The 14,332-nt window shown below is 28.8% G+C and overlaps 1 protein-coding gene across 1 annotated transcript; it reads right to left on the bottom strand.

The window, feature by feature from the left end:
• Positions 1 to 2,845: 2,845 nt before the first annotated feature.
• LOC103868892 (probable transcription factor KAN2) lies at positions 2,846 to 13,927 on the bottom strand. The gene is made up of 6 exons (XM_009146947.3): positions 6,999 to 13,927; positions 6,827 to 6,903; positions 5,276 to 5,321; positions 5,014 to 5,158; positions 4,014 to 4,074; positions 2,846 to 3,199 (listed from the first exon to the last, which is right to left on the bottom strand). The coding sequence occupies exons 1-6, from the start codon at positions 7,720 to 7,722 to the stop codon at positions 3,074 to 3,076; spliced, it is 1,179 nt and encodes a 392-aa protein (XP_009145195.1). The 5' UTR covers positions 7,723 to 13,927; the 3' UTR covers positions 2,846 to 3,073.
• Between the last annotated feature and the right edge of the window lie 405 nt (positions 13,928 to 14,332).

Here is a 14,332-nt window from a genome sequence, read left to right as displayed (position 1 = left end):
ATTTACCTTAAGCCTCCAAAGTCCTTTGCACGGCACTGTAATCAAGTTTCGTCCAACCTGAAAAAGAGTAAAAAAAAAAAGTGGAAAACTGCGAGTTATTGATTTAGATCTGGTATGGTTTGGTATATATATGCCGTCAGTTATTTTAGCTAATCCTAGGAATATAGGAGTTTAAGCCCAAATGTAATATCCATGTAAAGTTAAAGAGTTTTTTTTTTGTTTTTTTTTAACGCTGGATAATTATGCCATTACAAACTATGAGAAATATTATAGACGATTTTACAGCCGACAATTCTACTTGCCTTATGAAAATTCACGTTTGACTGCATCACCTGAACCGCCCTACTGGATCCACGCTTAAAGGTACTTCTTGCGCCATGCTGCAGATCTCTTGTAAGCTTCTTCTCCATTAATTTGCGTAATTCCATCTTCTCCAAGAATTAAAACCCAGACCTCCTAGTGTAAAACCATTAATGAACCCTTAGTCAAACCACTGGACCAAGGGAGCTTCTGCAAAGTTAGAGTTTGTAACTACTATTTATGGACATAATTAATGGTTATACAGTAAATATGCAACTCTCACACTAACAATGGTGAACCTTTTTTTTGTCCGTAACCTTATACAAATTACAATTTTAGTGTTTACAATCGTAAACATTTAGTCAGATTATGATTTATGAACGTTATATTTTAAAATAAATTGATCGGTATTCGTGCGGATATTAGTTTTTACATTTTTATACACTGAAATTTATTTTTCATAATTCGTGTTATATATTTTAGATGCCCACATGCTGATGCTCACGATTTTGATAGTCATACTAGTGATTTGGAAGAAATCTCTCGAAAAGTATTTATTGCCTATTTTGGCCAACTCTCTATCATATTTCTTTGCTTAATATAACTAACTGTATTCAAAAGAATCGAACCAAATCATGTAATGTAGCTATTTTTGGTACAAATATCCGACCCGTTTCAGATACATTTTTTGTTTAGATATTTTTAGGTTCCTATACATCAGAACCGAACTCATCCAAACCCAGACGGACACAACTCAAAACCCGCACATAAACTTATAATATTCAAGCGGAGTCTAATTTCAAAAAAAAAAAAAACAATACCCGAAAAGAATACCTAATGGATAACCAATGTTCATGCCTAACTGATTTTATAAACTAATAAAAAAAACTATTTCTATGTGTTTAGCTAAATTAAGTGAAATAAAAAGAGTTTTTTATTTAGTAAAATAATTATATGGAGTGAAAAATTAAGTGACAATAAATGTAATATATTTTTATTATTTTGATTTAAGTTATTATTTTATTCACAAAAACGTATTTTGAATTACGTTTTTGGCTACGTAAATTTCCACCGAATGAAACTAAAATAAATAAATAAATTTTTAGTAAAACAAACGTTTAACCATATGCAAAACTCAATATTTTACATTTTTAATTTTTTAATTGGTAAAAATTGGAATCTACAGATTACTATAAATCTAGAACCTATAGAAATCGAAATCTACACATTACTATAAATATAAAAACCTGTAGAAAACAAATTCTACAATTTTACTGTAAATTTAAAACTTGTATAAATCGAAATCTACACATTAAGAACTTATAGAAACCGAGTTCTAAAGATTTAGGGTTTGACTGGTGACCATTCAGAAAACAAGGTGAGCGAATAGAAAATAAATGTATAGGAATAAAATAATAGGAATGAAAAGGAATAGTTATTCTTTCTCAAATTTAACAAGAAATAATTTTGTTCTTTAATTCTCTACAAAAAAAATGAGAAGGAATGAGAGAGAATTATTATTCCTTGTGAATGGTAAATTTTTTTAGAAACATTAAAGAATGCATTATTACTCATCGTTCCTTGGTCACCATTAGGGAATTATTATATTCTAGGATAAAAACAATCAGTTCCGAAAAATATGAGAAGAAAATATTTGGAAATATTCAGTTTCTATATATGAAAAATCAATTTTTCAGATTAGAAAAATAAAAAATCCTGGGACATAAAGTATAGGTTTAAGTTTTTTTATTTGAGAATTTTTAATGTTTTCTTTTATTTTAATTACTTTAATTATTTATTATATTTTAATATTTAACAATTTTTTTGATAATTGTAATTTCGAATTGATAATTGAAATTAAGGGCATCATTGCCCTTTTGAAAATAATTAGTCTAATGGGATATAAAATATATGAAATTAGTCTAATGAGACATAGTTACTATTTTTTGCCTAAAAAAATAATTTTCCCAAAAAAACTATTCTGTTTCTTTTCTTTCTTTTTTTGTCTTTTACTTTTTTTCCCAATGATAACTTTAGTGTACATCCCTGATATATCTACATAAGCATTTCAAGAAAAAGTCCCAAAATCAATACTTTGACACACGATATATTGTTTTTCTTTTTATGAGAGTAAAGAGATATTCTTTGCTTTATTGTATAAGTTATTTATCTTTTCGAAAAGCTTATGGTGACAGACAGTTCATATATATATGCTTTTATACCCACTTTGAAATCTCAAGGGCAATCATAAAGGTAATCATTAATCATATATTAACCATAATCACATCCAATTTTTCTAAATAGAATAAAATTTACATTGATTAGTAAAAAATATACAGGTTTTCTATTTTTATCAGCTTTATCCAGTCTATTTTTTCTGTTTGCTTTCTTTTCCTTCATGTCCTCTTTTGTCTTTCTTTAGAACCTTTTCCCTTTTTTTTCCTTTTTTCCTTTTTTCCTTTTTTTTCTCTTTTCTGTCTTTCTTTTTTTTTGTTATAACAATTTTATTACAATATATTTAAACTTCCATTCTGTTAACATCGAATTGTTAAATAAAAATAATACTATAAAAGTTGAAAAAGAAACTTAACATTTGTTTTGTGCATCTGGTGCTCGATTCTTTCACTAGCTCGTCTCAATACAAAAAGAACAAAGCAGTGTTTTTCGACCTTCGGAGCGACATTGAAATTTAAGCTTAAAACATAAACATTCAATTAGTCACTCGCAAAAATAGAAGCTAATTACTACCAGTTAACTACTAGCTAGCTATCACTTAGTGATATCGACCCAAAGTAAATTCAAGATTAGGCTTGAAGGGGCTTGTTCCGGAGATACTTGACAAGCTCCTCTCCTCTGATGAAATCCTCTCATAGCTTGAACACTTTCCATCTATTTCCTTCTGTTTGTTTAAACCCCCACAAAAACTATTAGCAAAATTTTCTATAAAATGTAAATAATTGTGTACATGTACACATGTAACTATGTATGATAAGTATGTGAATGTTGATGAACACGTACAGAAGCTTAATTAACTATTAACAAAGCGAGAAAGGTAAGTAAGTATATGTGAAGCTCAAGCAACGTATACCACCGTAGTAATAATTTATCCCAACGGTATTATTTATATTTAAATATCAAAAGTGCGGAACCGTAAGCAAATTAAGTGAAGGGGATTTCAATATGTACATAATGTATAAGGCTATTGTAGTATACATAATTACGACATTTGTGCAAAAAACTACGCTAAAGCCTACTTGTTGTCCGTGTTAGTGTTTGACACTGACACAAATATAAGTATATATATATATATATCTATTCCAATTGTTCAATATGCTTGGTTTTTCTTTTTTTTTCTCATGCTGGAGATAACCGCACATCAAGGCTTAAGCTTTCACAAGTCACAATATGTGCGTGTCAAAGTTCAAAACAAAAAGAAAACTCATCATGGTCAATGTCAATGGGGTTCGGTTTTCTTTATTTTTCCTATAAATGTCTAGATAATGAAACTATCCTTTTCTTTTGTAAATTCCTAAAGCAAGCTTTAGTGAAAGCCCTTTTTGTGGCACCCCTTTTGAGGGTTTCGGGTGCCTTGGCAATGAAAAGAAATTGACAATGCATAAATAAAACTGATATTAGTACAATATATACACACACCCACATATTCTGATATTCGTGTATACATAGTTATATTTGCAGAAAGAAAAGTATCGTACCTCAGAAGGTAGCATAATTTCTGCAACATTATCGATCAGCTTCCCATGCAAACGTGCCTCTCTGCAAAAGCCAACAAAAGCTTAGTAATATAAGAGATCGGTATTTTATTCGCTTTAAGGATATAAATAAAATAATCAAATAAATAAACAAAAAGAGGAAGAAAAGTGAAAAGGAAGATAAGAATTAAGAAATACAGGACGAAAGAAAACAAAGCGTTTTTCTTTTGGTAATAACAAAGTTGTTTTTAGCGCGCTGTCGACTGGCATGGCTGTATGTTTAACGTAAGCAAAATATAGAACTATGTTATTATGAGATATTTTTACTTTATCTTGGTATAATGTTGAGAAACAAATTTTCGCGTACAACCCATGTGTTTGCCCATTTACATGTGATATTTTATGGAAACTTTAGTTTACCTAGTTAAAAATGGTACATCTAAAGTATTTTTGGCAGTGACCAGTAACTGTTGAACAAAATAAATGGGGTAGAGTATGTAATATATTAGAATTATTCTATATGCATACAAATTTTAGTTTTTGGCTGTTTTTTTTCCTACCCATTGTCCATACTAATAATATAATAGTATCATTATTCTCTTTGTTTTGCTAACTATCTTTAATCTCGTGCTAATACTTCTTTGTTTTGCTAACTATCTTTAATTGTCTCTAAAATTAACAATTGAGAGGGAGAGGGAGAGGACAACACATGATGATTAACGTCCAATCATGTGTTTTGTATCAACTCGATCCATTTGTGGCTAGCTAAGGAAGAGGCAAACCAGAAATACAAAGCAGAACCATAACCCGAACTTCAACACTATACTATATTTTCTTATGCTCTTTACTATTTCGTGTTTATAGGATATATATTATGTAAGGGCATGCGCATGCTTAAGCGAGAATCTACATACTGTATGTGAACAATGGAATCAATATACATCGAGGTATGAATGTGTATATAGAATCTATAGATAATTAAACGGTATATGTACGTACGTACCCGGAAGAATTGGTCCAGAGACCGTTTGATTTCTCTAGAGGATTCATCAGTTCATCGCTATCTCTAGATTTTCTATTGATATCGAACATCCAATCGTCTGAGTTATTATCTCCTGAAGATCCATTTTCATAGACATCAGATTGTCCTGAATACATTAGAAAAATATAAATTAGGGCTTCCATCAGAACTACATTTAATTATTGAATTCTCAAATCCCATCATTGCCCTCTAAAAGAGTCTGAATTATTTCTCTAACACTAACCTGACGAAGCTGCTGCTTTGTCGGTTGTCTTCACTGTTCTGTACATCTGATATTAAAAAATGAATACATCAAAATAAAATTAGAAAACGCAAGCACGTAGTTCATTATAATTTTGATCAAGTAAAAAAAAAGCAAAGTATAAATAATATTTCGTCTGAATCTTCGTATATCTAAAATTCTAAATACATGTATCAAATTATATTCAGGGTGTGATTGGAGACAAGTGGCGTAATTGGTTGAAAAATAAAATAAAAATGAAAAGTGGAGAAAATGTGTTACGTCTCGTTTCCACTTTCGTTTTAGTAGAGTGATGATTTACCAAAACCAATGCACTTTTATCTTATTTGCATTTTCACTTGACTGGTGAAAAAAAGTTGGAATGAGAGTAAAAATAAAATCCAGAGTAAGGTTTTGCTCTATTAAGTACATACAGTCACACCCTCAATGCAAGAAGAGGCCAAAGAATGGAGACCAATGTACTGTTGTGCTCCGACACAGTTGAATAGTACCAACAAATTTTCAAAATATAAAAAACATTTACATATGGAAGGTAAAGAAAAGAGAAAAAATCTAGAACTGTTCAGACACAGAAGCATTAATTGACATTATTAATGAAGTTTGTGATTTTCATGTCCCTATACATGAATTTATGTGTCGAACCATGGTTAAACAAAGCGAAACCATGGTTAAGTTAGATAGACCCTCTCTCTCTGTGTCAGACCAAAACCATTGCATCATTGAGAAATGATGGTGTTTCTTGTACTCTCTCCCTTTCTAAGTTTTTTGTTCTTACCTAGGAAATTTTTAATTTGGTAATTATCCCTAATTAGATTGTCCTAAGATTTTGTGTTCCGACTCGTAGGCATACTTATATATAACCAAATACTAATACTTGTTTCGAGCAATAGCACAAGATATAAAACCATATGATTACGTAGAAAACAAAGTATGAGTTTTGGTGTCTAACCCAATAAAATAATGGATGAGAAGAAACCAAAGTACTAATGTTTTCTTTTTGAATTTCTTGATGAGGTTTATTTAGTTAATTTAATTGTCAGTAATCGTAATATTGAGTAATTTTGGTTTACTTGTAGCAGGACACGTTTATTCTTTCAAGATGATATAAAAAATTAAACTTGCAAAAAAAAAAAATGTATTGTCCTAGTCTATAAAGATTAAGGACCATCAGATCTAACAGAGAACAAAATACAGACTTTTTTACATGTATGGAATGTTTATTGACATTTTTCTTTTGTCTTAACTCATCCAACAGTTGCATTATTGGTGAGAAAAATAGGATTTAATTAAGATAAGAATAAAAAGGAAGGATCAGAAGCAAACAAGATTCGATCTGTTCTGACTCGAGTGAAAGAACTCCGATTTAAGGAAGTCATCGAGTCAAATACATTGATACCCGAGAAGTTCATTATTAACTAATTACTATATACCTTATAATTGATTTTTACTCACACTAATTAGCATGCTTATATGTATAGAAATATACATTTAAGATCATCAGAGAAACTATTTTCTTAATGGAAGAAATTTTACCTGTAAATGGGACTTAACATGAGCCAAGGTGAGATCTTTGACATCCATAAGCTCAAGAACTGATTTAGGCGTTGCTCCTGATAAACAATTGATTCATGTAAATAATTAAGAATCCATTAAACTATAAGTAAAAGGTTATTAAGCAATGAGAAAAGAGATGAAAAGAACATACTTTCATGGCCACCAAGCAACTCAACGGCGTGAACAAAACGGGCATGGAGAGTAGTTGTCCATCGCATCCGTGGAGCTCTCATGCTTCGTTTAGCTGGGAATCTCGGCATGAATCTCGCTCTGTTCAGAGTCTGATGATGATGATGTTGATGATTATGGTAATTAGGGTTTGTAATTAAACCGGAGTTACTAACGCTACTAGTACCAAAGCTATTGTTGGTTGCCGTGGGAGTCACTGAAGAAGAGGGAATTAGAGACGACGGATCAAAAGGGAAATACGGCGGCGGCGGCCGGTGATGATGATGTGGATGATGGTTTTGGTATAGAGGGATTCCTCTTATTGGCCGTAAGTGAGTATTAAGGTCATGAGCAAGAAACCCTTGTTGTTGTTGTGTCTGAAACTGGAAAGAGGTCAAGATGTTAGAGCCATTGCAATTAGGGAGAAGGAGTGGATGCTGATGTTGTTGTTGATGTTGATGAGAGTTGTTAGAGAGGGAGAGGTCTCCGAGTGGATGATGATGGTTATTGGTTGTTTTTGAGCTGGAATTACTAGAGACGAGAGAAGATGTTCTTGAATCAAGAGCTCTTCTCCAAAACCCTAAATCGAGTTCCCCATGTTCTTCTTGATCTGGTGTTGATCTTCTTCTCTGCCACGTCGATGATGGTTTGCTGTTTGGAGGACTAATTTGTAAGGATAAATCGGGTTGAGCAGGAAAAAGCTCCATGGAAGAGAGCTTTAACTTCTTCTTCTTCTTGAAGAGATTCTTCAGTCGGTTCCTAGAGATATGAACCCTAGTTCTTGTTTTCTTGAATCAGGACATAGAAGGAAGAAACTATATATCCTTCTATTGTTTATTTTATTGTTGGTAGAGAGGATAAAATAAAAGAGGAGGAGAGTTCTGGGTTTTATTGAGAATGTCGTTTCTATTGTTTTGAGGCTTAGTTGATTTTGCAAAGTTTTTGAGATATAGAGAGAGAAAATTAATGACAAGGTAGTATGTAGTGAACGGTTGTTTCTTTTGTGTGAAGTATATGTGAGAAAATGACACTAGAATGTGTGTGAGAGAGAGGAGAGAGAACGTGTTTGTGTGGACATGGGGGGATAGAGGAACTTTTAGGTTAAGAAAGGAGAAGAAAAGCAAATAATAAAGGAAATGGAAAGATGAAAAAAAAAAGAAGAAATAAAATTAAAAGTGGTAAATGGTAAATTAGGCTTTCTTTTTCTTTCTTTTTTGCACTCTTTTGTTTTCATTGTACAAGAAAAGTAATTCCTTTATTATTGTTTTTACTTAATTTACATTCCACCTTTTGTTTTTCAAAAAAAGTGTTTAAAAAAAAACATTCGACCTTTTATTTTACTGTTTATTGCTCTTTTTACCCTAAAATCAATAAACTTTTATACATGGAAAAATTTAAAATATAACGGTCTTATAATAATGGATTCTGATTAAATGGAACGAAATATGGTTCTTTGATATTGTCCCAACAAAAAAATGTAGCAAGTCAAAAAAGTTTATCAAATCAGTTGAGTTAAACTTTGTGGAATGGAAAATAAAACTTAATTTGAGTTGGAAAGAAAGACAAAATTTTCTAAGTGACAAAGATGACTTATACAATTCTAAGAAAGTATAAAATTTGCTAAATACATTTTGGACATCGTGATATTTCATATGAAAAAGCCAAATCCTTCGAATGTCTTTTTTATACATAACCCAAGTAAAATATTCATCACATGAGGAAGAATATAAAGGTGAAAACTTTGAAGTGGTTATCTTTTACGTCACACGCTTTCAATGCTTTGCTTTTTACTGAAACCCAAGGTCGATTAATTTCTCCATTTTAAAACCCATAAAGTCGTTCCAAAAAGAAGCCTACAAATTAAATAATAAAAGTTTAATTACAAAAGATAGGAAGAACAAAGAAAAATATGAAAAGAGAGTGAAAAAAAAAAAAGAGGAGCGAAACAAGGTTTGCGTATACTTCAGTCAAAAAAATAAAATAAAATTTGCGTATTTTAGCTCGTATGACTAGTGTTCTCCCTATGTTTTTTGTCCATTTCATTTGTAAATTATACCTTACTGATTAAATTCCCTTACTACATAGTTTTTGAATAATCAGTTTTATTAGACTAGTGTTCAAATCAATCACCCTTTAAACCATTTTTATCTAATCAAGATTAAGATTTTGTTTATTTTTTTCCAAAGACTACTTTCGTAGCCATTCAAGATTTTTAACAAATTGATTCCTTAAAATTTGAGGGAATCAAGTTTTTCAAAAAGCTTATCATTTTATATAAAAAATAGGTTTTGTATAAAAACGAAAATTATTTATTCTTATTTTTTTGAAATTTTTTCTATTTTAAAAATATTTAATTGATTGAATACTATTTCACAGAAATGAAAAATATGTATAATTTTTACACAGAAGCTATCATTTTTCACAATAATGTCAAATAGATTTTAATATTTTTATTATATAAAATAAATTTATGCAGTTTATCATTAGTTATAAATTGTTGAACTACTTTATTCAAAATAAAATTATAAAACTATATTTCTGGTATTTTTAAGCACATATCACAACATTAAAACTTAAAAGCAGTATATGGTTCAAAAATAAAATTTATATATTAAATATTTTAATAAAACAAATTATCATTTAAAAACTAAAATCTATATAAAAAAAACCAAAATTTAAAATCCAAAACTTAAGAAACTAAAAGCAAAAACCTAAAATCTAAAAACAAAAAACTATGTATACAATCGAGTCTTTAACCTTTTGTTTTAACTTTTAATTGATTACAAGATTTTAACCTGCGATTTTAATGCGCAGAAAGTTTCTTTTGATCATTTTGATAAAATATGCATGAATCTATAAATTTTTATTAGAAAACAAAAAATGTTAAAGTTTTTTATTATAATGTTTGAGTTTCAAGCAGTGTTTTCATATCTGACCCGGACCCGTGGTTGAACTGATAGATCCGAAAATCCGTATAATGCATATGTAACATATATAATTTGTCTAAAATTCTATATAAGTATACATATATGAGAATCAAAATAGTATAATTTGTATATTTAGACATGTCCTCCATTATTTTAAATTATTTTTAATGTTTTAAAACTTGATATAATTTTTAATAATAAAAATATATATTTGAAAATATTTTACTGAGGAATATAATTTTTTTATGACAAATTCCCCAAAAATGTTATTGATATGATAAGTTAAAGGATTTTATACACATTAACAGATTGTTTGTTAAAATATTCATTTACATATTCTGGTATTTTTGACATATTTATAATATCAATGCTACATACTGAATTTTCATTTTCAAACATTTTAAACTTAATAAAATTTTCATTATTATTTTAATAAAAATATGGATAATGTTTAGTTAATTGTTTAGCAAAAAACTCTAAACTGTAAATAATAATATTCTCAAAACATTATTATATAAAAGAGTTATAGTGGGTTGTTTTTAGGAAATTTTTGTATTAGGATAATAAATATAGTGGTACATTTTGAAAATGAAATGATAAAGAAGAGAGATTATACATGATTTAATTGTATTTTAGTTTTGCAATATTTCGTAAATTAATTATTTGGTTGATATCAAATAATTAAACGATGTAAAAATATATGAGTAATTTGACATTGTAATTATTTTACGAAACCAATGACAAAATCGTATGAGAGATTCTACTTTAATTGTATAGAATCAGTTTAAGGTATATCAAAACAAAGTTAATGATAGATTATGAAAAACAAAGAACTGCTTTAAAAATATTTTATACATGGTGAGTTGTAAAAGACGATCGGTCTACCTTTTGCATTAGTTAGAAAGTATTCAAATTCGGTGCAGACAGTATGATACGCTTTCGGACTAGTCGATTATGTAGCAAATGTGTTCCTACAGAAAGCCGATATGAATTATCTAAAAGAATATTCTTATATGAAGTAATAATGGGACATGTAAAATAATTATACAAGACCAAAAGATAGTCTGGTCGTTTTATCAATGTGCATCATTATTCACCAAGAAGTTAAATTGTAAGAAAACTGAATTCAGAAACGTTGAATTTGTTTCAACTAACAATTATTATCACCATACTTTTCATCGTCTTTGAATATGAATGGTGACGTATACTACATGTCATTATCATTATGTTATGTCGCAAATTAAAATCATATTTGAAACTAGAAGAAAAATTTCAGAGGAAAATTAAGTACCATATCACACAAGGACTGAAAATACATAATTATCTTCCAACGTTTGTTATTGGTTTATATATTTTGATTGATTTAGAAATACGTACAGTATTTATAAATCCAAGTAAAATATATAAAATTTTAAATTCTTTCGGATTAGTATTTACAAATCTGGAGGTTTTCATTCGGATTTGAGCCTTTATATTTTTAACAAATAAAATTCATGCAAATCTATTATAAAATCAAATCTATTAGCAAATCCGTATGATTGAATAACACTTGATTTGAATTATAATTTATGAATCATTAAACGAATAACATATAATTTCAATACATATTTTAAAATCATAGAACTAATAACACTATATTTAGTTTGGATTTTCAAATCCATCAAAATACATCAACCAATAATTCTACTTAGTCAAGCAATTTGGGAATAAAATTCCAATTTCCATCGTTGGATTTCAAAGTTGTGGGTTTTTTTTCGTAAAGACAATGAATTTTTTTTTTACATTTATTAAAAAGCTCAAACCCAATCAAAGGCCTCGTTTAAAAATATATTTCGCTTTATTAAACTTATAAAAAATTCAAAAACCAAACGATAATCACATCACTACTTCAAATCAAAGTGAAGGGAATAATATTAAATAGTACAGTTAACTTTATTAATCAACCAAAAATAATTATCTACAAACTATCAATCAAGATCCCTTTTTTATCTAACGCTTCAATATTTGATTCACAATAAAATCTTGCCGACAAATGATTTGAAGAATATCTGCAAATTAATTACGAGAGACTAAAATAATGAACGTATTCAATTTAAACCAATTTTTAAATAATCTTGACATAATGGTTAGTAGTGCTGATGACTTAGTCCTTGAGATCGGCGAGATACCTCTATAGGGAATAGAAATCTCCATAAGAAAACGACATTTGATCTTAGTTTTCTTGAAATTCACACAGATGTTTTTGTATTTGCTTTTGATTTTGTTATTAACATGTGAGTAGTTACATTACTATAAGCACTCTTCATTAATGCTAAATTATTAAACTATTAATATTAGATTCTTGATTTCTGTAGGGTTCCAACAAACCCCCAAAACCGGTGTACTTATTATGGTGTACTTATTATCTAATTGTGTTTAGTGTTATTCTATTTGAAAATATTGGTTTAACCAAGGGTTCATTAGTGCTTCAAAAAAAAGTATTTCAAAAAAAAAAAAAAACCAAAGGTTCATTAATGTTTATACACCAAGAGGTCTGGGTTTCAATTCCCGAAAATTGCGGAATTATGCGAATTAAGGGAAAAAGGCTTACAAGAGATCTACAGCATGGCATAATGAGTACTATCAAGTATGGATTCCATAGAGTGACTCAGGTGATGCAGTTAAACGTGAATTTTCACACGGCAGGTAAAATTACCGGCTGTAGAATCATCTGTAATATTTTTTATAGTTGTAATAACATAACTAAAAGCGTTAAAAAAAACCATGTTTTATACTAACTATTAATATAATCTGAATATGGGGATGACGTTGTGTTAAAAAAAAAGAATATGGAGATGACGTTAATCTTTTTCCTGAAACGGGGTTTACATTAGACATAAAAAGAAAAAAAACTACGGTGACTAGTTTTATACATTTTATTATTAAATTTCATAATTTCAAAGATTATATCTGCACTAATGATTTACTCTGTTATTATGTTAAATACAGTTAAAATAACACATCATGCTTATGTGAAAAAAAAAACAGTAGAGATTAAAGAAAGAGTTAAGTAGAGAAAATGTCCAAATCTTACAACATTTAATGTGGCGGAAGCTCCCGCACTTTTAATATTATGAAACATTAATGGTTGCAGGCTTGCAGCAACCATTGCGGAGCATCATGTTCTTTTAACAAAACAATCTTTATTGCATTACTTTTAAGAAATCGCCTATATATATGTAGGTAGTTAGGTACGGTTTTGGCTATTGAATGGTCAATGAAAACTTTCAGGGCAATTAGAACTAAAATTTAATCTAAAAACACACACACATGCTTGGGAATATTTGTACGTAACTAGATATCTGTTCTTCGCTACGTGTAGTTTTGTGTAGAAATAAAAATAAAATTAATATGTATATATACATGGACGGATGTAGGAAACTAATCAGTCGGGGGCACAATGGTTTTTTCCATTATGATTAATTTTGGAGTTTGGAAACATTATAATAATTAGTGAATAAAAACTTAAATTTAGCTGGGGGACGTGCCCCCGTAACCGTGGCTCTGTGTTTGCCCCTTTATATATATGTAAAATTTGTTGATCAATTTTTCTCATTAGGATCAAAACAAACATTATTGTAGTTGAAAACCAAAAATTAAAGTTTAATAGTTTTGTAGTTTGATGATACAAATTAAACGCAGAAAATAGACTTATTTGTATGACTATGAATAGATAATACAATATGTAGACCAAATCCAAAAAATAATTACAAAATAAAACCATCAGATAAACTGTTGAGTTTTATCATTTCAAACATCACTCTAAAATGTAATATAAATAGAATGGTTCCATTAATTCTCTCAAAAAAGAAAGCAAAAACCATTTTATCTCTATTGAAAGCTAGAGGGAAATATTTTAAAACATAACTAGATTTTGACCCGCGCTTTCAAAGCGCGGGTTTATTTATTTATTTTTTTCAATTGACAAATATTTAGTAAATGTCATATATTCATATATTTGTGTTTTATTTTATAAAAGACTTAAACTTTTTTTCTTTATTTATAGTATTTCATTTTAAATGACTATTTATGTTTAAAAAATTAATTCTTTAATGAATTAAGTTGGTATAACTCTGATAAATTAATTTTATTATGTGGTTAATATTTTAATAAAAAAATTATATACTTTTAATAAATATTTATACTTTTCAATGAAAAAAATAATTTTTTTATGAATGCTTAAATTATATTAAGAAAAGAAAAAAAATAATAATTAAGAATAGTTGAAAAAAATTATTTGAACTTGGACTCAATGCCCCAAAGGAAAAAAAATGTGAGAATTAGATCTGATTTTTTAATCGGCCCAAATAGTCCAAGAGAGATCTGATGTGGGCTAGATCCGAAAAAAATG

Source organism: Brassica rapa, chromosome A05, assembly GCF_000309985.2.
Source record: "Brassica rapa cultivar Chiifu-401-42 chromosome A05, CAAS_Brap_v3.01, whole genome shotgun sequence".
NCBI lineage: Eukaryota > Viridiplantae > Streptophyta > Magnoliopsida > Brassicales > Brassicaceae > Brassica > Brassica rapa.
Note: the sequence above shows the minus strand (reverse complement) of the source record. Positions and strands in the feature narration are given on the sequence as shown.

What these genes read in the sequence shown, in the direction of transcription:
- LOC103868892 (XM_009146947.3), bottom strand. Translation starts at nt 7,722, where the DNA reads ATGGAGCTTTTTCCTGCTCAACCCGATTTATCCTTACAAATTAGTCCT. An exon ending in GTTGCTTGGTGGCCATGAAA is followed by an intron (nt 6,904 to 6,998) that starts GTATGTTCTTTT and finishes ATTGTTTATCAG; the next exon opens with GAGCAACGCCTAAATCAGTT. An exon ending in CTCTGGACCAATTCTTCCGG is followed by an intron (nt 4,075 to 5,013) that starts GTACGTACGTAC and finishes TGGCTTTTGCAG; the next exon opens with AGAGGCACGTTTGCATGGGA.